The sequence below is a fragment of the Parambassis ranga genome, chromosome 7 (assembly GCF_900634625.1).
Source record: "Parambassis ranga chromosome 7, fParRan2.1, whole genome shotgun sequence".
Classification (NCBI taxonomy): Eukaryota; Metazoa; Chordata; class Actinopteri; family Ambassidae; genus Parambassis; species Parambassis ranga.
Window position 1 is genome coordinate 5605470 of NC_041028.1, and position 24592 is coordinate 5630061.

The following is a 24592-nucleotide window of genomic DNA, read 5'->3' on the forward strand; positions in this document are numbered from 1 at the left end:
CATGACATCAAGTCACTTTTTTACCTTTGTAAAAGTCACTGTAGATGGTTTTGTCTACAAATGAATGAATGAATCATCCTCTGATGCTTACAGTAGCCAAACTGAGCCTGCATGCACTTATCAGTCAACAACTGGCCTGTCTGAGTTATGTAAATATATTGTTGAATGCACAGATTATTACACATGGCCACACACATGGAAAGGCTGAACGAACCACACCCAGTGGGCAAAAGGTTTTACAGTAATTTTACTTTTTTTTTAAATTGACATTGTTACTGCAGTATATACCCACCTATGAAAATGTGCACCTGTCCAGAAGTATATTAAATCTAAAGTTAAAATCCTAAAAGACATCATGCAAGTAAGTTGAGGAATTAACCCATCCTTAAGTGAAACTTTTTTGTTCATGTGGAGCAGAAGGTCAGTGGGCAGGTGAAGCGAACCTTGTAGTCTTGACAACGTCTTCCACCAGGCTGCTCAGCAGTCACACAGGCAAAGCCATAAGTAGCATCATATCTGCAATATATACAATAAGGTAACTGTTAAAGGGGCATTTTGGACAAAATTCACCACAAAGAGAAACAGAGAACAAAAACAAAAGAAGTAGGACTACTTTACTGTACTTAAGTAGCCTATTAAAAGGCCAGATCTGTGCTTTACTGTAGTCTCATTTTTTTCCCTACTTCACTACATATTTTTTATATGAGCAGTACTCATTACTCAGCACACAGACACACCTGACAGCAGCCTTTTCTGTGTAGCACAGAGGCTCAATGAGAACATACCTGCCCACGACGGAGGGAGACACTGAGAGGAGGTGGATGTTTCTCAGTAGAGGGCATTGCTGACCCAGGAGGAAGCGGCAGTGTTTGTGTAGTTATTCAATGAGACAGATGCCTCAGTTACATTGTTCCTCTTCGTCCTGTGTGCTTGTATAATCTCTCAGTAATGTGTTAATGTGTCAGTTAATTAGCAATGCTATAGCCTCTGGTTGTGTTTATTGTATAGTAATAAATATAAGACATATTGATAAAGACTGTTCTGCTCTATGTGCTTTATATTATGGTGAATGTGAGGTTGTATGTCTAGCATAACTTGGGAACAGTTTGTTATTAATGTGTTTGTTCTTCTATTAGAGCTTTGTGCAAAAGGGTGAATTACTTATTTTCAATCCACAGTACCAGGTGCTATTTAACAGTAGTAACTAACTATTATAAGTTCAAATAATGTGTTTAGGGTAAACTAATGTTTGTACTGTTGTTCCACTCTCTCCCATTAAGTAAAGACACCGAAGGTGTTTTCACACTTGGTCCCTTTCAGCCCTTTTAAGAACTCAGATCGATGACTCAGCATTTTTTGTGCATATGTGAACACTCCAACAGTACCCAGACCCCTTTAAAATGAACCGTACTGAGACCACCCCCCGAGGTGGTCTCAGGGTGGTTCGCAGTAGCCTACGGATTGCCTAATCAGCGCATCGTAAAAAGTGTGTGAACAGAAAGAGGACTGAGGCCCCAACAAATATGAACTGGACCAGAAAGAGAACCTGCTCCTCTTTGTAATAAACTCACAGTGTGAACACAAAAGAACTGAGACGTTTTTCCTGTTGGTCCACTTTTTGGTTTACTTAAAGAGGACTGAGTTCAGTTCTTTTAAAAGGGACCTGTGAAAACACCCTGAGAATCCATCCCTTTATCATCTTTTTCATATTGTGGCCTTAGGTTGTGTTCTGGCCGACTCACTGTCATGGACAAGTGACAAAACCCCAACCAGTGACACACTGGAGTGGTAGGCTACCTCCATTAATATTACAGTATCACTGCCAGAGCAGTGTGGCTTTGCAACTGACCACAGGCAGGTTTGGTGGAGCTGGCTTGTCATTGGATGATCAAGCTGCCTCCCGGCATGTTATTCAGTTTGCTCCCGCCCTGCCTCTTGTGGTTTGGGGCAACCACAGAACCACTGAACTACATGGACAGAAGTTTGGACTGCTTTCTTTATTAACTACATAACATACTAAAACTTCATACTCGTACTTTTACTGTAAATACTTGAGTACATTTTAAAACAGACTAATTTTAATACTTTAGCACAAAAATATTGAATACTTTAATATTTGAGTGTGGTGCTTAAAGAAGACTTAAACTTCAAGTATTTTTTTAACTCAAGCCTGGGTCTCTGGTACTTTGCTACTATGTCATTGCACAAGCAGGAAGTCTTTTGAGTCAATCCAGTACACCTTCAGTGACGACAAATTACCAGCAAATAGCATCAGCTGGCTGGTGCATCCATTCATTTTCTTAACCCACTTTGTCCTGTATTGCAGCGTCATGGGTGGAGGCTGGAACGTATGCAAGCTGTCAATGGGCGGGGTGGGCTACATCCTCGACAGGTCACCAGTAAATCACACAGCTAGGCTGGTGTATTTCAATACAAATTGAGATGAAATGGTCTAGCCGAATGCAACACAACATTTAAATGTCTTTAGCATGATGTCAGAGCTTCTTCCTGTTCTGTTGATAATTTTATTGTTTTTATCATCATTATGTTCTTCATTTTTATGTGTCCCTGCAGACAAACTCACCTTTGAAAGACGTCACCAGTCTTGTGTGCAGGAATACCAGACACAGTCATGGCTTCGATGGCCACAGGTTGGGAGCAGAACTCATCGGGATATAACACCTGCAGCTTGACAAGGGTCTCATAGTCCCCCTTTCCTGTGGGATCGTCCATGTCAAACCAACGTGTCCTGCAACCTACCAACAGTTCATAGAGCTCATATGTTGATCAAAGTTTTACAATTTTTGAGTTTGGTATTAAAGTTTGCATCAAAGTGAAGCCTCACCCTGACAGAAATCTGAAGGGCATGTCAGCATCACCTGGTAGTCCTCACACTGTTTACTCTTCTGTTCCTTATTGATGCATGCAAATCCAAAAGTAGTATTATACCTACAATGAAAACAATGGATTATAAAATGCTTTTTCTTTGTTTCTATATGCTTACTATATGCTTACGAGAGGAAGGTGTCTCCAGTGTGCTCTGCAGGCATTCCTTTTGTCGTCTTGGCCTCGATGCTGATGGGGTTTCCACAGACTTGACCAGGAAATGTTTTCATCAGCTGGTGTATGGACTCCACGTCACCCTCGCCTGATGGGTTATCACTGTTCAGCCACTGAGTTCGACACTGCTCCGGGACTGAGAGTTAAATGTAGAGAAATCAAGTTTAGAAGGGTTTAATTTGGGTTTCCTTCTGGAACTGCTCTGCTGTATTATTGCTTTAATAAATATGAAAAATGAAAAAAATTAAAAATTAAATGATCATCCATTTTTATGCACAGAAACAGAATGACACACACCTTGACAGAACTCTTGTGGACATGTAAACCTGACTTTGTAATCTGTACAGCTCTTTCCACTCTGATCTGCATTTACACAGGCAAACCCATAGGTGGCATCATAACTGCAAGAAAGAGGAAGAGAGGGAAGTTCACGAGTGAAGCCTGTGTCGGCTCTGCCCCCTCAGAGGAAAGGTGATAGCATTTTATTCAATCTCACTATAAGAAATGATCTGAGGTGTTGGCCGCAGGCTCTCCGGCAACAGTCTGGACCTCGATGGCTATTGGCTGACGGCAGATCTGCCTAGGGTATTTTCTTAGAAGGTCACTGAGGACCTCATAATCTCCGTTTCCTGTTGGGTCGTCATAATCAAACCACCCCGTCCTGCACTCTAAAGAGAACACATAAGACAATTTAACCTTTAAAAATACATGTAAGATTTTTTTAATGCTTCGCATCACATACCTGAGCAGAACTGTCCTGTGCAGGTGAACATGACTTTGTAATCTTCACACCGTTTCAATGTTTGTTCTGAATTGAGGCATAGGAGGCCCTTTGATGGACTGTATCTGTAAATGCACAAACATCAAAACTGCAGGTTACAAATCTGCTGCTACAATCCTGCTCTGATCCTTTCCCCTTTTGTTCAACCCGTTCTTTTGTTTAGAGAAGTTTGATTTCAACTCCTTGATCATTTCTGGCTCTTTTGAGCTGATTTGTCATAAGCTGAGAGGTTATTTTGGAGATTAACATTGACATATGTGACATACACAGATCCAGAATATTATTACACTACCATTTTAGTTCCTTGCTGCAATAAAATAAGTATAAGTTGCAAAAATAAAATGTCATACAAAAATGTTTGTGGTCCTTATCATCTAAAAAATTTTAGATTTAAAAATAAAACAGTAAATCTTGGATTAAATCCTTTACATGTGGAAGGTGTTCCTGCTGTCCTCCGACTTAATCCCCGAAACAGTCTGAGCCTCCATGTCCACTGGGTTTGAGCAGATCCTGGTCGTATACTTCTTCCTTAAGTCAGTCAGCAGCTCTGAGTCCCCATCTCCAGAAACATTTCCCTCATCAAACCAGGCTGTGTTACAGGCTGGAGAAAGAGTGACGCACACATCCAGATAAAATGTTGTCAAGTTTAAATTGTCAGATGATTCATACAAGTGACGCAGGACTTACTTTCAAATGCAGTGCCAAATAAATGCAGGTCTGAAAGAGGAAGACATTTATCATTATTATTGTATTATTGTAAGAACTCATCAATTAATTTGTATACCTGATACTAGAAGACACCAAATCGCAAGTCTCTAAAGTAACAAGAGAAAATCATTATAGAAACATATTAACATGACATAACCTTAGAAAAATAAAACAAAAACAAAGTCACCTGAATGTTTGACATGATGAATGAGTGGCTTGTCTTGAGAGGTATAGGGCATGTGTAACGTCCTCTTCCACCTCATCATCACTTTTTGATTTTGCATCCGACCAATAGGTTTGGTCCTCTGGTGTCCTGTGGTGTGTGTGTGTCTGCTCCTCCCACAGAGGGTGGGCTAGATGTCCCTGTAATCAGTGACCGAGCAGCTTTTCATATTGTAGTTGGATTAGGGGAGTGATCAGCTAAAATCTGCTTTTTGGGACTACTAACAATGTACTGTAATGCTATTCACAACATGTTTATTAATATATATTTAAGTTATATTTATATAAATAATATATATTTAAGAATCTTGTTTTTATTTTGGACATACAAAAGGGAAAACTTAAGCTGTATCACTTATGGGTTACATGGTTAACCCTTTCCACCTGCATCCATCTGTTATGCTTTAAAATGTCATTTAGAATTTAATTCTCTTTGATTCATCTGTCTATAAAGCAGAGAATTCTCTTCTTCTGCTTCTAGTCTAAAGGTGGTTTGACTGGGTCATATCACTCCTTATGGATGAGTGGTATATGTTTATTTATTGTTTTTGTTCTAACGTGTGCTTTAATTATTTTTTTATTTTGGTTAAATTAAGGCAGTGTTAATCACTCTTCTTCATCCCCCTGCTCCCCCTGTGTGAAGAACTGGTTTGTCCTATATTTTTATGAAGCTTCTGACGTGTCACTGAGCCCCTGACCTCTGAGCATGTGATACTCTTCACTTCTTTGAATCCCTCAGGCTCACGAAGCAACATGATAACATAATTTCCTCTGACAGGAACTGATATTATGTAAATTGATTCAGCCGTACATGTGGTGTCAGAATAGTTTTAAGACCTGAAAATAACTTTATTAAAATACACAAATGTATACAAATCTAAACGTGAGCTGTTTTATGATAATAAACCTGAACTAGCTGCAGGTGGATTTTAAAAGGTCACAGTGTCATGGCCCACTGTCTATCTTTGTTATGAGCAGCAAAACTGTACCTGCACACTTTGTTAAAAAGGACTATTGAGTTTCTGTATAACAACTGAGCTGTTGGCCAAACAGTGGGGCCGTAAGGTATGAACGGTGTAAAATAACCAGTATCAGTGTAGTATAACTGCTTGCTTTATGACACTGCCACACAACACGCCCACAGTCAAGGCACTGATGTGTTTTAGACAGGTTATGACCACAAGGCTTCACTGTGACAAAGAGACAATAGTGTTACAGCAATATTATGTTCAAAAAGTTAGTTATTGTGAATTAAATGTTGGCTGCATTTCTAATGGGATCTCATTTCTACTGTGAATGAATCAGAGTATCACTACTGAAACAAAGATACAGTGTGGGGTTCAGTGTGTCTAAGAAACCAGGACAATAACAATTCTTAGCACATTTACTGAACTGTGTTGTAAGACTTAACCTTAACTTCACCTTAATGCAGTATTGTGTTTTATTATTCTGACATGAATGAGTCTAGTACAATCTGTGCACAGGTGTTCTGTGCAGGGTAGTATTATAAGAACACAACAGCCTACATGGAAAGTGCACAGTCTGGCTAGGTTGTAATCAGGATACAGTTTGATTTGGGTCAAGCTGCATAAACACCCAAACATACACTTCCCATAATGCAATTTAATAGTATCACACTCAGCTGTAAGGATGCTTATGACCCAATAATAACATTATGTAAAGCTAAGTAGTGTAGCTGGATCATTTTACTTGTGAGCTTACACAAGTTAGGTGTGTTTTTTAGTGTTTTAAGTATTTATTTTCTATGCTTATCATGGAACAATACATAAATATGTTCCATGATTATTCAAAACAATGGAAATATTTGTTTTTTAAACAGTTTCTTTTGTGTATATTTTACAGTTTGTGCGAGTGTAAAACATTATTTTGCAGCATAGGTCTTCTGCAAAGGTCCTCTGACAGTTGGATATAAGGCAAAAGTTTATAGTCTGAACGTCACACAGCCAAACATAATGCACTTACATCACTGTAGCGAGCTGATGGCACTGACACAGACAGGAGATGTTTGTGTTGTATGACTGTGCATTAACAACAGCTCATCTAATGATTTAACCTACTTACCTTTGTACATTTGTTGTCATCATGTTTTTGTTTTTTTGTTGTTGATCCTATTGCCAAGGGGACTTGCCAAATCAATAGGCAGAGTGTAAGACGAGAGGCTGAAGCCATGGGGCAAGTTTATTTTAGAAACCTAATTTTGGGTGTAACCTCTGTAGGAGAACATAGGATCTCATCTAATGGGTTTTGTAATCAGCATCTCTGTAGGGCCCAGGTTAAAGGCTCACCTCTACAGTACAATGGATGATTTGTGAACAATAATGTGATTCGAGTGTAGAACTACAGGAAAAAGCAAAAATAAAAAAAGCAGAAATAAAACTCACAAGATTATAAATAGCACATGAATTTTGTTTTTTAATTAAGAAACACTGAGGGCAAGGGGAGCATCTTTTCAACACTGGAAATGGAAACATGTCATTTTCATCCAGTACACTCTCATTTATTTTTGTTGCTTTAGTCTTTCATCCAGAAGTTAAACTGAAAAATGTAAAAAAAAAGAAAGAAAAAAAAATCAATACTAAAAGTGCACCTTCTTGTTTTTTTGTAATGGCATAAAAATCGACCAAAAAGCAGGTTTGCATTTGGTAACAGTGTACAGTGTATATATGAAAATCCAGTTTAAGAGCAGATACAGAAAAAAGGCACCCACAACGAAGGGGCACATACACCATCATTCTCTGCTTAATAGTCCTGAACCTGGACCACAGTCCTTGCTGACACCTAAGACTTTGTTTCTCTAAGTGAATAATAAGACCACTTTTCATCTTTTTGACCAGCCAGCTCCAGTCAAATATTAACTTTCAGTGGAAGCTTTGTTTGGGGTTGATTTCTGAAGAATTACCACGGAAGGCCCTATTCAAACTCAAACATGAGAGGGGGGAGAAAAAAACCAACGGGGTGTGGGAGGCAATACACAATAACCAGAGAAAAAAAGCAAGCTCCTGTGATTGCTCTAAAACAGCAGACTCAAGCAATGGGGGAAAAATAAGAGGAAAATAAACATAAAATAAATAAACATAAAGCAACTCTAATTGAAAAGATAGTGCTCATTTTAGGTTATTAATACAAATATTTAAAAAAGAGAGAGAGAAAGAGAGATTTGTGAACCCCAAAGTGATCGTGCCGTTTTTGTGGGTGCGGTCGGCTAAAGGTGGGCGAGCATGCTATTTATCAAAGCCACACAATCAATCACAGCACCTGCAGGAGGCTTCCACTGCATCCACATGACCCCACACTGCTGCAGACGAACCTCCCTCCGCAGAACCATGGAGCCTTCAGAGTTTCATAGCTTACCAATGTGTCTCTAAAGCTACCAAACCTGAAATGAACTAAAAGCTTGAGGCAGTTCTGCGTTGACCCTCCTGAGGATATGGATAATGACACACACATGCACACACACACACACACACACTCTTACTTACAGGGGCTTAATGTAGAGAAACAGCAAGGCCTGAAACATACTTAGCATACACACTCATTATCAGTTGGATATCTACCTGACTGGCAGATAGTTTCATACATAAATCATTATCTTTAACAACCACACATAAAAATGACATCCTTCTTATTTCTTACTGTGAGATCTACTCAAATCAGATCAAATAAGGCTGTGGAGGCAACAAACCATGCCGTATCATTCAATAATTTCAACCCTCGAATGCAATGCAAATCAACAAATGACAACACAACCTCTGCACACTATATGCTGTATCTTCATGTCTGACATTAGCACCAAGGTTTCTTTCTTTTTCATACAAAAAAGAACAAATACAGACAGAGAAGACACAACAGCACTCGCGCCAAGCAAAAAAATTAACCCTAGTTAAAGCAGCGGTATACTTGTGGTGTGTATTTGACGTCCTGAGTTGTGTACTGTAGCTGCATGAGACTGTGACTGTGTGCGCTAATCTCCCCCCAAAAAAAGACCAGATTGTAAGCATGCTCGCAAAAAAAAAAAGGTTCCTCTACAGAAGTGAAGAAAAAAAAAGGCCTACACGTCTTCAAGTATTAATACAGTTAGGCCCATATAAAAGCCCTGGACACACAGTATTAGAACCCAGAATAAACTCTAGGAAAGTTGAAGAGCAGTTATGGTTAGTTTGCATGTTTTCCCCCACAAATATAATATATATATTCATATGTATATAAATAAAAATTCAGTGCTGTAAAAACATCTCCAACTCCATAGGATCTGACCCATCGTAGAAGGCCTAATATGTTTTACTCTTCTCATGGCTAAAACTACTGCTGGAAGCATGTAAACTGTACTGGTTGTTCTGTGTTAATAGTCCTTCATTGAGAATACAACACTGAGGAAGAGAAGACGTGTTAATATGGTTTCGTTTTTTCTGTCTTTTTTGGTTTTACTGCACACAGAGAAACGCATCCTGTTGTGTCATCTTGTTTTTTTTTTGGTAGCAGCAAAGCACCAAGTGTGTCAGGCTCTGTCGGTAGGTCTCTCTGTGTGAGTCTGCTGTGTGTGTAAGTGTGTGTGTGTGTGCATGACATCACTCCATAGTCTCTGTGTGTGTATTTGTAGGTGTACGTTGTGTGTCTATGAAGTGCACGGCTGCACGTTGGTGCCGTGGGCTGCGTGGGCCTGCAGGTCGATGGCCTGGGCTGGCTGCTGTCCCGGCCGGGCGTTCATCAGTGTCAGGTTCCTCACGCAGCCTCTCATTCCTGATGAAAACTTCCCTCCTGTCATAGCAGGCATGTCCGGGGCTCCACCTGTCACATGAGGAGACACACACACACACAATGACCAACCTCAGATAAAATTACTCTCTCTGGACATTTAGACACAAGATGGATTTGAATGCAACACTTATATAGGTAAAAGAGAGTATTTGTTTTCACATGGAGCACTTGACTAGACACAATGTGGTTAACACTGAATAAATCAAAACTATAAGATATATGAGATTCAGAAATGTTGACATTGTTTTGTTTTGATGTGTTTTGATGAAATGTCTATTGGAAAGAATAAAATCTATATTCAACATCCAAGCAGTGTTAGCCAGCTTATTTAGTACAAATATTTAAACAACAGCATAAAGCATGGTAAGTACGGAACTTTATGTCATTGATCTATTTTTGATTCCACTTTCATTTGACTCACCAAGGTATATACTGCCTTTAGTGTTGACCATGAGGCTTTTGCCTTTAGACTGTCCATGTATTGTGGCTCCTCCATCAACCTGGATGTATCCATCTTTTCCAGTTCTGCAAGAAAGAAAAAAAGATTACAGCTCAACTCAACAATAAAGCTGGATATGACCTGATAAATGTTGAACTTTATATTGATATCAGACTCTTGCCATGACTTTTGGACATGTTGCAGGAGGCAAAAGCACAGATGGAGGACCTGGAGTTGAGCTAATGTTAGGGACACCATCTTTTCAATGATACTGATATGAGAGCACTCATCATACCTGACTGCTGTGATCTTGTGCCATTGGCCATCATTTATGGACTTCCGGGATAAGATTGCTGCCTCTCCGCTGCCCAGCTGGTACCTGTATATTAATAAAATAGTGAGCATTAATATGAGCTGAAAGCAATAATAAAAAGAAGTGAACACAACTATGTATGTTCACCAGGCCAGAGTCACCTGAAAACAAGATGTCCATTCTGTAGGCCGAGGCTGATAAAGTCTTTGCCTTTGCCATGTTCTCCGGGCTCCTGGAGAAAAGAAATGCATCACGTCAAAGGATGAATGTACAGACTGCCACAACAAGTTCATAAAGATCATTCCCTGCAACACAAAATATTTCATGCAAAATAACAAATAAAGTCTTTGTGCACATTCTGCAATGCAAACACAGATACTTGTAACTCATTTAAACCCTCATCAGCCTCCAGAAGTGTCTTCTATTGGTTATGTTGTTATTGTTACACTCTTCTTGCAAAAAAAAAACATGGCAAAAACAAACAAAATGGTGTCTTGTGTCTGAATGGATACCTTTTTCTTAGCATGCACCTTTCGCAAATTGCGTGCGCCATGGGTCTCCTGAGGAAAATGGATGGTGAGTTAGAAAAGCAACATGCATGTATTTAGTGGTGTCAGACAGAGCCAGGGTGGCAGCCAACATGCCCATACAGTGTCACAGCCTCAGCAGCAGCAGAATGAGTGGGGAATTTAACAGTGATGGGGAATGATGGTCAACAAAACAAAAGAACTGAACGAAAGAAAGAAAACGTTAAATTGAATCAGGGATGAATTATTAAGTTTGTTGATGATTAAAGAGTGAAGACAGGATTAAGTTCAGTTCTCAGTCCGGGAACCAAGACTTACCACTCCCTGCCAAAGGATCAGACCCTCGGAGGAGCTGGTGTTGATCTCCAATTCAATCGTCTCTGGAGAATCATGAGCACTAAAATAAACAAAAGAAAAAAATATTACATGAAGGCATATTACAGCAGCTGTGAAAGTAAAACTGTGTAAAAATGACAGTTACCTTCTGGGGAAAATGGTTTTTGGAAGAGCAATGTATCCATCATTTTGGAAATGAGCTGCATACTGATAGGGTGAATCTGTAAAAAATACATTAAAAATGAGATATAAGGGGGAAAAAAAAATTCATTTTCACTGTTATGGCACCCTCCAGTGGCAAAAGCATGGGAGAAACCCTGGGAAGAGACTGACAGGTAATAAGAGAACACCTTCAGAGTGGGGTTATTTTATATTTTGTATATATAGCAAGCTATCTATGCTAACAACGCTAACAGGCTGATCTGCAGACAGTTAGAAACGCACATGATTTAATAAGATAATGCTATTAAAATGTAAATGCATATGCCATATTACTTATTAGGTAATACATTTAATCTTTGTCTAAAGTTAATACCAACAACAAATATTAGCTCTCATAAATTAAAATAAAAACTACACTGAAGTGTTTTTTTTATAAATGATTTAAACTTATTTGTAAAAAGTTATTTCTTTTTTAAAAACATACATGTTCTCACTTCATTGACCTTAAGAAAATAAGTCCAACAAAACAAAGACGTCCACGATGCAGACCCTCCTCACCAACACATGAACGTAGTTATTGGCCATTCCTTACCCAGCACATCTGCAACCTTTCACAAAGATTCACCACAGCTCCATGCACATACAGAATATGCTGAATACATCTCACTTTCAGCAGACACTTGAAATGTGTTAGTAAGAGAGCGACCGTGTGGACATGGAGCAGACTGAATGTTCAGACAGATTCAAAGATAAAGTTTTTGGTTTGGGGGCATGGAGAGTCAGGCAGTTTGATGTTTACAGAAAAACAGACTGAACGTTGTGAGTTGCCACTTTGCAGGAATTGACATGAAAAGAAACACAAAGGGGAATTCCACATTATCTCCTATTTCAAGTGCAGAGTATCTGAAATACTGCAGTCTGATAACCTTTTATTTTACATGCAGAATTCCCCTCTCCCAGCTTTGCAGTGGGGATAAGAGCCTCAGTGAGGCACGGTTTGTGTTTATGCTTGTGTTTGTGTTAGGCAGTAGACAGATCAGGTTGAGTTTGCAAAGGAACATGGGGCCCCTCAGTCTCAGAAAGGGCCCGGTTAGTCACGGTCGTGTCAGGCAGACTTAATATTGAGATACTGTACCATTTGCCTCGCTAGCTTCCACATTCCACGGGGCCTCATTGAAGTTGGAGACCTGGCCTGTGTGTGCAGGAGTAAGACACGTGTAATCATTTAGAGTTAACCCTCCCAGCATGCACTGCAACGCTGAGAGTCTGATGTTAGATGGGGGCTTCATTTTTGTGGAGAACGTGGGTTGTATGAGCTGCTTTGATGATAAATATCTTTGTCCTCAGGATGCAGATGTATACACAAAAACATGTGCACTGACCTCACATATGTTTTCTTTTTAGGTAAAAACACCAGAAAATACCATAAATACCATTGTCAAACATGTCCTGCTGCTTCTGGATATGACTGTGAATCCACATTGGCAGACATTTTGCCACTTAATACTTACTTTCTTCACAGTTGAGGCCTGTATGTCCAGGTGTACATACACACTGACCGCCGACACAGCTTCCGCCGTTCTGGCACTGAAGGTTGCTCTGGCATACGTCTTTCACCACCTCACAGCGCTCACCTGCAGAGGAACCAAGCAGCTGTGAGTCAGTGCTGAAAGGCTCAGTGTCAAACCCAGGGTAAGATCATTTTTTTTATATAAAGTTTGTTTTTCCTTCAAGCACTGACCTTCAAATCCATCCTTACACAGACACTGATACTCATATTCCACACTGGGCAAGCAGTGACCACCATTCAGGCAGGGTCGGCGGTCACAGGGGCTGTTGTCCACACACTTTCTGATCGATCTGCTTTCTGTGAAACTGTAGGACAAATCTACCTTCTTGTTGTTGATGGAAACCTACAAACCAAGCATTGCAGACAAGTTAAGCTTAAAGAAAAACACTCATAAACCATAGAAACTGTTTGTAATACCGAGAGAACTTACCTCTCCTATACAGCCTTCAAACATCTCACTGACATTAGCAGGCTTGGGTAGGATGTCCATGTTGGGGACTCCTCCCAGATACATGGGTGTGTGGATGTTGAGGCCCTGAGCTTTTCCTGGAGATGTCTTCCTCTCCACTGGGCCTTGGTCAACCCTCAGGTGACCAGCCTTCTTGTTCCGCTCTGCCACAACTCTGTGCCACTGGCCCAGAGAGACTGGCTCAGGACTGAGAAGGATTGCCTGGCCTGAAAGTCAAGAAAGACACACACGGACAAATAGGAATGTAGAGATACTGTAACTACTAGCATCCATCCATTACATCAATTCTCTGTGAAAGTCCACCTGTTTTTACAAATCTTTTAGCCACACAGTCATGTGTTAATTAGCTATTCTACTGGGTGCAAGTAGCATTGACAGCCTCACTGACTGATCTATAAGGTGCTAGATAAATGAATGCCAGTAGCATCTTTATAAAAAAATGTCTGTCCCTCAGCTAGGTTCTACTTTACCTGTGCCCAGTTCGTATCTGAACTCTACATGTCCATCCATCAAGGAAATGGCAACAAAGTCCTCCACTTTCATTTTTTTCCCACCACAGAAGAACACCAGGCCGTCTTTCAGCGGCTTGAACTCCAGCTCAACACGCAGGTCGTCATGGATGTTCGTCAGCGGAGGATAGGCTATATACGACTCCTTACCATCAAACAAAGGAGTGGTCACCAGTTCCCCTAGTGAAAGTGAACGAGTTGGAAATGTATTTTTTAACAGCTGAATATACAGCGTTTTGTTTTTAAGTGCAAATTCTTGTCTTACCATCCATGCATTTATTTCCAAACTTGCCAAGATGGCAGCGGCAGTCATAGCCCAGGCCGTTCTGGCGGTTGATGCAAGTGGCATCTGGTCCACAGGCCTCTGAAGAAGTCCAGGTCGCAAAAGATTACAGTCAGAACATTCCTTGGAATATAAACCTTTGCTTTTATCAAACTTTTGATTGTATTTGTGGGTTCGGCTGGTACCTGAGTGACAGTGGAGAGATGAGTGGTGCTGGCAGTTGCTGCCTGTGAATCCTCTGGGGCAGCTGCACTTGTACAAGCTGGCATCTGAATCCTCACACCTTCCTCCATTCTGATGGATGTAACACACATTGACTAAATGCAATAGAATAAAACATGGGGAAACAGTACAAAAACAAAGAGTGGAGAGATCTGGCTGACCTGGCATGGCTGATCTTTACAGGTGGGACAGTTTGTGACCCCAGTAGAGCTGCGATCAAGGTCTTTAAAGATGACTTCATCACCCTGGATGACCAGCTGACGGATACAACCTACACAGAAAGAATATTTAGTAAAGACAACGTATCGTGCACAGAAAACTTTTACAACACTTACGGCATCTTACCAACAAAGCCGGATTTGATGCCAGCAGTTTTGGCAAGGATTGTGTAGTTCGGATAACCACCCACATGCAGCTCCTCATTCAGATCCAGACCTTGGAACTTGCCCTGAATTAAAAAAAAAGGTTAACTAACAAGAAACTTAAATATACACACAGCTGACATTTGCAGTTACTTTCACACTCAGGATACCTGTGAGCTGCCGTTGATGGGCTCCCCTTTATCTACAATGATATATCCCTGGGTGTGGTTGCGGTAGAGCTCAACTGTGTGGAACTCTCCAAGTTTGATGGGGTTAGGATCGCGTATGGTGGCCATGCCGGAGCCCACATCAAATCTGAGATTGCACAGATTTTTTAAACAACAGGCTTCATCATGTTTAACAGTGCTTAATGCAGTGAGTGTTAGAATAAACTGACCTGAACTCCAAGCGTCCTCCCACAAGTCCCAGAGATATGAAGTCAGCTCCCGTGGTCTTCCTCTGACCATTATACAGGATCATACCTGTAGCACCAAATAAGTTGAATGAGCACTAATACAAAGTGGATTCTTTTATATACCTTGTAATAATATCCATCTTAATAAGTCATTATATAAACAAACTACATTTTGATTTAATGCTATTTTTTCTGTAAATCAAGATCAACTTGTTAGGATGGATATTGTTCCTAGTATCACATAGGGTGAACATTCTGTAAGCTGGATGGCAAAGCAGCATGCCAGGGTGACGCAAGTTGAAAGCCAACCAAAGCCATCCTATCACTGGACTACAAACACTTGTCACATCACACTTTTTTCTCTGGTCACATGCTGGGAATGTGCATGCTTATATGAGCAACACTGGCTAATGGGGAAGTGGGAACATGTCTGTAGTAGACCACATAAATGTCTAACTACATTTTTAACTACTGGCTTTAAAAAAGGAATTTAAAAATATATCATAAAATATAAGGAGTGATTATAAGTTTTGTGACCTAAGTTTGGAGGACTTAAATTAACATGCTTAGTCCAGATGTTGTGAGCATTTAGGTCTCCTGTTTGTGCAAGTCTGTGTCTTGGAGTTCCAGAGAGTGGTCCACAACAGCCATGTCCTCTTCACTGCCTTCACTGAGCTCCTTCTTCATCTTGGATGAGAGCTTATAGTCTGAGAGTGCCGTGATCAGCTCAATAGGGCTGGAGTTAGACAAGTCCAGGTCTAAGTGAATCTTTCCTCGTTGTCAGCTCCCCAGGATGAATATTTTTGATTTTCTTCTGTAGGTGTCTCAGAAAACAGCACACTAGTAAAAATATTTTTGCCAGGTGGTCCAGCTTCACCTCGATGCAGACCTCACTGATTTGCTTTCTTAGGAGATGGACGTGTGCTGAATCTGCTTCTCATCAGGTCTTCCATCAGGACAGGGTCAAGTCTCTGTGACACGTTGGGCAGCTACTTGACTTGATATAGCTATAAGAACACTTTACCATATCCCCATCGGCTGGATTGGCTGATAATATCCTTAGACCAAGGTTGTGGATGACTGTGTTCTGGCTGATATTGTCCATTTGGTCCTTGCTGCCTTTGCTCAATAGCATGTTCATGTGATTAGAGAGCTTATCTCCTTCTACAATAAGTAAAAACTTATCAATCACTCCTCTTAGCTTTTGCAAATGTTTTGTATATTATGTCACAGTTTGATAATTGACTTTGACTTGGCTGTACATTCATACAATTCTTTCAGAACAAGATTTAAAGCACTGCTGAATTGGGAAAGTAAAGGTAGATTTGCAACCTACAGAATATCTTTCACTGAGTAAATACGTTTGCTGTTCTCTGTATGAAAACATTGGCCATGCACCATCTTGCATCTATTTCACAGCCCTTAAATCAGCTCTGAGCTGGATGCATTTTATGGTCTACAGTCAAATGCAGCAACAAAAACAAGCAGCACTGCCAACATCAGCCTTGAGTTCCTGAGATTCTCAAGCACTGAGACTCACCAGCGTACAATATGAGACCTTCCCACCACATGTGTGAAGTGTGGCAGAGAGGGAGGGGACAAAAGACGCAGTCAAATTATACATGAGGAAATATAGCAATCATAACACACAACAATGTTTGAAAACATTATAATGATGTCCATCCTTACCATCAACATTATCAGGCCTAAAGTTGATCTTAATACTGAAGGACTTGTAGGCATTTTTGATTGTGGGCAGGGTGAGGTATGACAAAGGTTCCTGGGTAAAGTATGGCATCACTCTCTCTGACAAAAAACACACACATATCATAGTTTAAGAAAGGCCATTCTATAGTTGATATCTTGAACCTTTCATTCTTCTTCACCAACCGTGGACTTGAAGTCTAGTGAAGGCTTCCACTTTGCCCTGTTTGTTAGAAGCAGTGCAGACGTATGTGCCAGAATCCTCATGTGTGACCTGTGGAACCGTCAGCACATTGACCTCCTGGGAACACTTTGGAGGAAGCTCTCCTTCCAGCTGCACAAACACACAACATTGTGAATGTGTATACAACTTACCGCCAGGATCAATAAGAAGTTTCTTAGACATACCTTGGACCATTTGATCACAGGTACAGGGTATCCTGAGGCCACACAGGGCAAGACGGCGTCAGACCCGACTGTCACCTCCTTTGTTTCTGGCAGCGCAGCAATTTGAGGAAGAGCTGTACAAACAGGTTTTAAAGATGATGAAGATCTTAAACGACTGTGTGTAGATGTACATTTACAATGGAAAGATTTGGTTATGCACTCACACTGGACATTAAGGACCACCTGAGACTGCACTGAGCCTACATCGTTAGTGGCCGTACAGCGGTACTGTCCGGCATCAGCCTCTTTAACCTGCTCAATCTTCAGCATGCCGCCCTTCACCATGATGTGGGCTGGCAGAGACCCACCGACTTTGCTCCATTTGACCGTGGGCTCTGGGTCACCAACAGCATGGCATTCAAACTCCACCGAGTTACCAATCATCACTGTCTGCACCGAGGTTCGTACATTGATCATAACCTTCGGCAGGGCTGTGGAATACAAAGAAAGGTATTAGATTTAGATGAAGCTTTAGATACATTGGTGTGTATGAGGTGGATGTCACAAACCTTGTATGGTCAGCCTGGCTGTGTCCTGTGCTTGACCATACACACTGCTAGCTCTGCAGATATAAACACCTTCATTGCTCTGCTCCAGGTTCTCAATCCTACAGTGTAAAAAAAAAAAAACACTCAAAAACAAGTCCTGAATGTTTTTTCTAGCTGTTTACAGACCAAGCCGGGATGAGTGATAAAGTTCTGGTCCAGGCCAAAAGCAAATTATTTTATCACTTGGTGGTACTGAAATTATGTTGATGATTTGTCCCATCAAAATGATGAAGATGCAGGTCAGCTGTGAGGTCAAGGTTTCTGAAGCTTCTTGTATGCCTGTCAGTCACCCACTTATTCCTCTGAGCTATAGCTCTACAGTGCTGGAGGACATGTCCTTTCATTGGCACTACAGTATTTTTAGCTGGTTCTAAATATAGAAACACACTCAGCTAGCTAAATCCACAGCTAAAAGTAATCACCCCAAATGCACTATATATCCTCCATTAAACTACAGTCCATATATTTAGGAAATCAGTCTTTGCTAATAATAAATTTGCCTGTTTTCGGAATACAAAATGCACTGACCTGAGCACTCCATCTTTTACGTGATGGTTTGGCGGCAGAGCTCCTCCTTCCTTAAGCCACTCGATCTTTGTGTCTACACCACCAGCTGCTGAACAGGTGAACTCCACAGCGCTGCCCTGAGCTTTCACCTCAACCTGTGGGGACACACGGACTGCCAACGGGGCTACAGGACAGAAATAGGAATGACTTAGTGGACAGTATTTATTTGTTTTTTTTGTGGTGCAACAGTCTTTGTATATATATCACTTACATCTGACTGAGACTTTAGCTACCACCTCACTGTTGCCAACTTTGTTGCCAACAACACACTTGTAGTTCCCTGCATCCTCTGTTGTGGCCAGATTGATCTGGAGATCTCCTCCGTTAATCTGAACCCTTGGAGGCAGGCTTCCCTCCAGCTTGGACCAAGTGTAGGTCAAGGGAGGAGTGCCATGGGCCAAGCACTGCAACCTGATCACCTCCCCGACCCGCACAGACACGTCATCAGGCACAGACGTGGCATAAGGAAGTGCTATTAAAAAGGGAAAAACAGTTTGCTCTTAAGCAAAGACAGAATTGTCAAACAGCTATGGAAAGAGAAGGACTCACTCTCTACATCCAGCATGATGGTGACTTCAGATGTGCCCATGTTATTTGTGGCACTGCAGATGTATTCTCCAGAGTCTTGTCGGCCAACACTTGGCAGCACCAGACTGTTGTTCACCACTTTATGTCTGTAAGGCAGAGGGGACCGCAGCTTGGACCACGTGATCGTCGGGGAGGGGAAACCTACAAATACAAGGAGCAGGGAGCTCTAGATAAATTCTTGACTGAGGTCATAGTGATGCAACACCAAAGTGATACAGAGGATTCAAATGATATTTTTATGCAGCTATCACCATGGGCCTCGCAGTGCAGTGTAGTCGTCTGTCCCTCCACCACAATCATCAGTGGCTCAGGGATGGAGACCCTCGGCACTGAGGGCAGTTGAGATCCTCCTTCAACAAATACCTCCACCCTGGTCTCAGTAGTGCCTTCGTTATTACGAGCTGAACACACATATGTGCCGCTGTCTTCTGGTCGTGCCACCAGTATCTTAAAAATAAGAAAGAAATTAGAACACATAAACAGAAGAAAAAGCTGATTTCAGCCATTGGCTTTGTGTTGTTTTGTGATACCTGCATGACTGCATTGGACTCCATCGGCACTGGACTGCTCAGCATGGTCTTTCGGTTGTTGTCCAGCCTGTGCCATGAGACAAAGGGGCGTGGCTCTCCTGACGCTTGGCATTCTAGGTTGATGGATTCACCCACTCTCACCCGCACAGGCCCAGCTGGGGTGACTTTGGCCACAGGGGACTCTGATGGTACAGATACAGAGTGCTGGTTTTTATATCAGCCACTAGAGGGAGCCCTACACTTAGAGTTTATGTATGTGTTAATTGAAATCTATCTGTATGTGGCTTACCTTTAACAATCAAAGACACAATGGTGTGAGTGATGCCAAACGGGTTGCTTGCCACACAGCGGTAGGCTCCGTGGTTCGTAGGATGAGCGTTGGTGATGGTGAGAACAGAGCCATCAGGGCTGACTTTGACATTATCTGCAGGACAGAGGTGAAAAGAAGGGAGAGAGGAGAACTGTCAATAGAAGCTCAGTAGAACAGACAATTATTCTGGAAAAGGCAGATACATCTACAGAATATTTCTACAGAACTTACACCAAAACTAGGTGTAACAGGCCGAAACATGTAAAAACTGATTTTATAATGAACAGTCCCTGTAGATGTACAATTAGCAGACGCAAATGGGCAAAACTTGTTTTCACTCTTTTAGAAGTCCTCAAGACATCATCACAACTAAAAATGAGATGCCATGATGTCATGACATTTTACTAGACATTACTAATACCATGCAATGTATTTTTGTGCTAAATCGCAGGAGAGGAACAACAAAGTATCAGAGGACTTCATGGGTGGATAGCAGCTGTAATTGCTTTTTATTAAATTATTACATCATAAAACCAGAACTTATTAAGCCAGTTTATTAAAGGCACTGTGTGTGTAGTTATTACCTGGCAGTGGCTGGTTGTTGGCCAGTTTCCACTCCAGTCTGACTGGTTGGGCTCCGCTATACACCCTGCATCTGAAGCTGGCTGACTCCCCCACACGCACCCCGGCACTGTGGGGTTCGATGGCGATGATGGGACTTTGCAGGCCTGCAGCAGAATCCAGCAGGTTTTATATTTTTTAAATAAAATTTAATTAAAAAAAATCTCACTTCACTCTGCAGTAACAAGTTACTGTTTGATGTGGCTTTGTTGGCAGCCACTGAAGAAACTGAAACATCGATGAGGTCCAGGAAGGAGTGAACAAGGATGAGATCATGGGACAGTAGCGAGAAAAATAATTCAATCTGAGGTTACGCTGTGCTGCACTGGACAGTGCAGCTGGAAAATTCATTCATGAAGTGAGTGACTGTCTGAGAACAACACCCTGCCATGTAATGTCCTGCCATTCATGACATTCTGACTGATGCTGTTAAGTGCAGCTCCCTGTTCAGAAAGTATAGTCAACTTAAATGAAATGGTGAGAACTGTGGGATTAAACACTTGGAAGTCTTGTATTTACTTTGTGGGACAAACTTACGTGAAGAGGAAGAAGTGACTGACACAGAAACGGAGGCCTGATGAACATGAGACCCTGAGTTCCCAGAGTTGCCCTGCACACGACAGATATACTCTCCTGAGTCCTCTGGAGTTGCTGACAGGATACGCAGCTGGCTGCCAACAACCTGCAGGAGGGAGTGGATTTACTTCAGCACATCCAACACAAATGTACAGTTGAATATCACAATATAAAACACCATGAATAATAACAGTGGACACCAAGGACTGTGATATCAGACAGAAAGATGGATGCAGGGCACCAGGTAAACAAAAAGTGTCAATGATTGCCCATTACACATTGTAGACAGTTTTAGAGTTGGACTCTGAAACTGTCACATTTCTGTGGCTTCAGACAACACAGGAAAGTATTCACTCTTACTCACTCTTAGACCCCTTCTGGTAGCTATTAACTGCTGCACACTAGGAACAACCCCACAAGACTTGTTGCATTAGACTCTGACCGGGTCATCTTGCCATCACAGTTTAAATGTTGTCAAAGTCACTTAGATTCATCGTGTTTGTCCATTTTGCCTGCTTTGAACACACCAACTTTAAGAGCATTCTGTTCACTGCTGTCTAATATATAAGAGCTACACTAATGAGAAACAGTGGGTCATTTCGTTCCGCCTCTGAGCCAGCAGCAGAGGAAGTATCAACACTAAATGGTGCATTTGGGTGTGTGAGGTTGCATAGTGAAATGGCAGGGAGACAGTGTTAGACCTACTTTGTTGTACAAAGGGCTACGTTGCACCTGCCAATGGTTTTAATGTACATATTTAAATTACATTTGTAGCTGATGAATGTAATGTGCATTCACCTGGTGGTTGGCAGAGAGGCGTCCATTGGCTCTCGTCCAGGTGACCAGAGGAGGAGGATTTCCAGGAGCAAAACAGTTGAGCTCCAGAATCTGGCCCTCCTGGACATCAGCTATAGACGGCTGGATGGTTACCACTGAAGAGATATGTTCCGCTGCAAACACACAGAAACAGACACACCACAGAATATAATTCATTTCACTGCAACCTCTCACTAAACACTAACAGATAAAGTACAATTCTGTCTCACCTTTGAGCACGCTGACTTGAATGGGGGCGCGGTTAGAGCCAATGCTGTTGCTGCCAACACACGTGTAAGTGCCCGAGTCAGACATCTTAATGTTGGGAATGAGCAGAGTGCCGATGTCGGTGCGGTCCATTCGAGCCTGCAGGGGACACACCAATAAGAGACAAGATTAGGAACTGATCTCCTCTGCCAAGATCTACAGCACTGGTCAGACATTACTTTACATACATCACATCACTTACCTGTCTCATGTGCTATGAAACAACACAAATATGACATTGCTGACATTACTACTACTAATAGCAACACAAAAGCACTACAGCATAGAGACCTTTAAGACAAGACAAGAGCAGCTATTGCTAGAGTTTGTATTTGTTCATGATTTCAGTGACACTACTTTGCCTGTACAAAGTAGCACCAACTATTCTACAGTGATTGTGATTGTTTATGATTTGTTAATGCATCATGATCATTTCTATTGACATGTAAGAATCAATGGTTTATTATTAGCAGTTAGAATAGACAGTTTGTGATTTGATTTGAACCAGAGAGAATTCATTAAGTATTAGAAAGCAGATCTGAACTGTGACTGTTGGGAATGATCACCATCACATTTTTAAAATGTCCCATGACTTTCTGGCTCATGAGCTATCAACAACTTGACTTGTTTGTACACGACTCCACATGGCGGTCAAAGGCCCAGCAGGGCTGAAAATGAGCTTGAATCAAGCTTGGAAACACCTCAGAGGGGAGGGAAATCATGAAGGGGGAGGGACTGGGGAGGGATTACTGTATCCGGGGGGTGATGCGGCATCCGTGGACAAAGCTGCTTAACTCTAGCCCATTCAACCGTGAGGGTTGGCTAAACCGAGCAGTAGCTGAGGCGGGCCCTGGCTCAATGTGTGTCTGAACCCATTGACAAGTTTTCAAAGCAAGCCGTTTGCTAGAGCATACAGAATTTCTGCGTGGTCGCACGGCAGAGCCCGGCTCCCCCTGGGAAAGGCTGACACAACGCAGGGGCTCTCTGAGGCAGAACTAAACAGGCCCTGAAGCCCTCACCAAGCCGAGGAGGGCCATGGAGAATCCAGACTAACACAAAAAACCCCCAGGGCAGGGCAAAGAGGGGGGGGTTGGCAGCGGGCTGGGCCTGGCACTGAGCAAAATATGTCTGGAATACCTACAGTACCTACTGTATACTTAGTCTGTTAATACACTCAATAGAATGATGGGGTCAACTGGGAGCCGCTGAGAACCCAAACATGCCAGGAATGGTGTGATGGGGACAAAACAAAACACGATGGAAGACCTTTACTATCGACATGAAAACAAGCATGCAAGTACACCAGGACATCAGCAGCTAGCTGCAGCTCTAAAGTGACAACTCTGCTACATTAACACAGTTTACAGCGTGTGAATCACGGACACGTTTGATCATGCACTTAGTCAACAGCGTAAAGACGAAGTTTAGTGGAGGACAATGGATGTGAACTAGGAGACAGGACAGACAGACAGTGGACAGATGGACAGACCTGCAGCTCCTCAATACGTCTCTGTAACACATCGAGACTGTTGCTTTTAAACTGATGGAAACCGTGAGAGGGAATGGCCTGAGCAAGCATCAGAACAGGGTAGGATCAAAAAACAGGGAGACAAACAGAAGGGAGGAAAAAATAAAGGTAAGTTGTCAAAATAATGCATGAAATGTGAGTCTGGTAAAACACCATCAGCACTAGACATACCTCAAGTTGATCAATGTCATTATCAAGTCATCGTTTGGGTGACGGGACAGGAATGAGATGACTCACCTGTGGAGGGACCTGTCCTCCGTTTCTCAGCCAGGTGAGTTTCGGGGTGGGTGATCCTGATGCCCTGCAGTACAATCTCAAGGTGTCACCTTCATGGACCTCAATATTCTGAGGACTGACCTGGACTTGAGGTTGGTTGCCTAGACCACTTGGGTTAGATTCTAACCAGGAATAAAGAAAAACATGAGGAAGTAGATGGGAATCACACATCATATAAGTGGTTAACATAAGTAAGTGGTTAACATGAAGCATACTTTGAATATAGAGGGAAGCCCGTGCTGTGTGCTCGCCATGAGTGTTCAGGGCCTTGCAGGTGTACTCTCCCTCGTCGGCTGGATCTACAGCTGTGAAGGTCAGCACGCCGCCTCGTATCACGGCTCTGGGACTCATTCTGTTTCCTGGACCTCCTGTAAGAACCGCACACGAGTTTCAAATGCCGAATAAATATTGGAATTTAAGGCACACTGCTTACACTGTAAACCAGAGTGGCCATACCGATCCATTCGACAGCAGGGGTTGGGTTTCCTGTCACTGTGCAGCGAAACTCTGCCCGCTGACCCTGCTGTAGGTTCAGCACTGACGGTGCGACGGTGGCCACAGGCTGAGCTCCCTCTGCAGCTACAGGAGGAAATAAGCAAGTCATAAAAATGTAATATTAAGAAATAAAGCTAATATGTCCATTGGTGTGGTGGTGAAGGA

General features: G+C 42.0%; 1 protein-coding gene across 11 annotated transcripts in view; it reads right to left on the minus strand.

Moving 5' to 3' along the window:
• Positions 1-7184: 7184 nt before the first annotated feature.
• hspg2 (heparan sulfate proteoglycan 2) overlaps positions 7185-24592 on the minus strand; it is a 76160-nt gene continuing 58752 nt past the window's right edge. For 7 of the 11 annotated variants that reach the window (XM_028410902.1, XM_028410899.1, XM_028410906.1 and 4 more), the window contains 37 exons: positions 24389-24511; positions 24148-24300; positions 23894-24054; positions 23618-23695; positions 22092-22227; positions 21844-21995; positions 21007-21151; positions 20433-20576; positions 19828-19962; positions 19539-19720; positions 19260-19455; positions 18970-19149; positions 18632-18892; positions 18382-18544; positions 17815-17912; positions 17470-17736; positions 17267-17379; positions 17045-17192; positions 16844-16960; positions 16695-16712; positions 15137-15221; positions 14910-15054; positions 14723-14825; positions 14539-14648; positions 14341-14449; positions 14138-14236; positions 13834-14052; positions 13325-13569; positions 13066-13237; positions 12836-12958; positions 12460-12516; positions 11308-11383; positions 11145-11223; positions 10461-10531; positions 10282-10365; positions 9969-10072; positions 7185-9577 (listed from right to left, as the gene is read on the minus strand). In XM_028410902.1, coding sequence (XP_028266703.1) covers positions 9405-9577; positions 9969-10072; positions 10282-10365; positions 10461-10531; positions 11145-11223; positions 11308-11383; positions 12460-12516; positions 12836-12958; positions 13066-13237; positions 13325-13569; positions 13834-14052; positions 14138-14236; positions 14341-14449; positions 14539-14648; positions 14723-14825; positions 14910-15054; positions 15137-15221; positions 16695-16712; positions 16844-16960; positions 17045-17192; positions 17267-17379; positions 17470-17736; positions 17815-17912; positions 18382-18544; positions 18632-18892; positions 18970-19149; positions 19260-19455; positions 19539-19720; positions 19828-19962; positions 20433-20576; positions 21007-21151; positions 21844-21995; positions 22092-22227; positions 23618-23695; positions 23894-24054; positions 24148-24300; positions 24389-24511 — 5024 coding nt within the window. In that variant the 3' untranslated portion in view covers positions 7185-9404. The remainder of the gene's footprint in view (positions 9578-9968; positions 10073-10281; positions 10366-10460; positions 10532-11144; positions 11224-11307; positions 11384-12459; positions 12517-12835; positions 12959-13065; positions 13238-13324; positions 13570-13833; positions 14053-14137; positions 14237-14340; positions 14450-14538; positions 14649-14722; positions 14826-14909; positions 15055-15136; positions 15222-16694; positions 16713-16843; positions 16961-17044; positions 17193-17266; positions 17380-17469; positions 17737-17814; positions 17913-18381; positions 18545-18631; positions 18893-18969; positions 19150-19259; positions 19456-19538; positions 19721-19827; positions 19963-20432; positions 20577-21006; positions 21152-21843; positions 21996-22091; positions 22228-23617; positions 23696-23893; positions 24055-24147; positions 24301-24388; positions 24512-24592) is intronic. The other 4 variants (XM_028410908.1, XM_028410898.1, XM_028410904.1 and 1 more) reach the window with 3 other exon arrangements.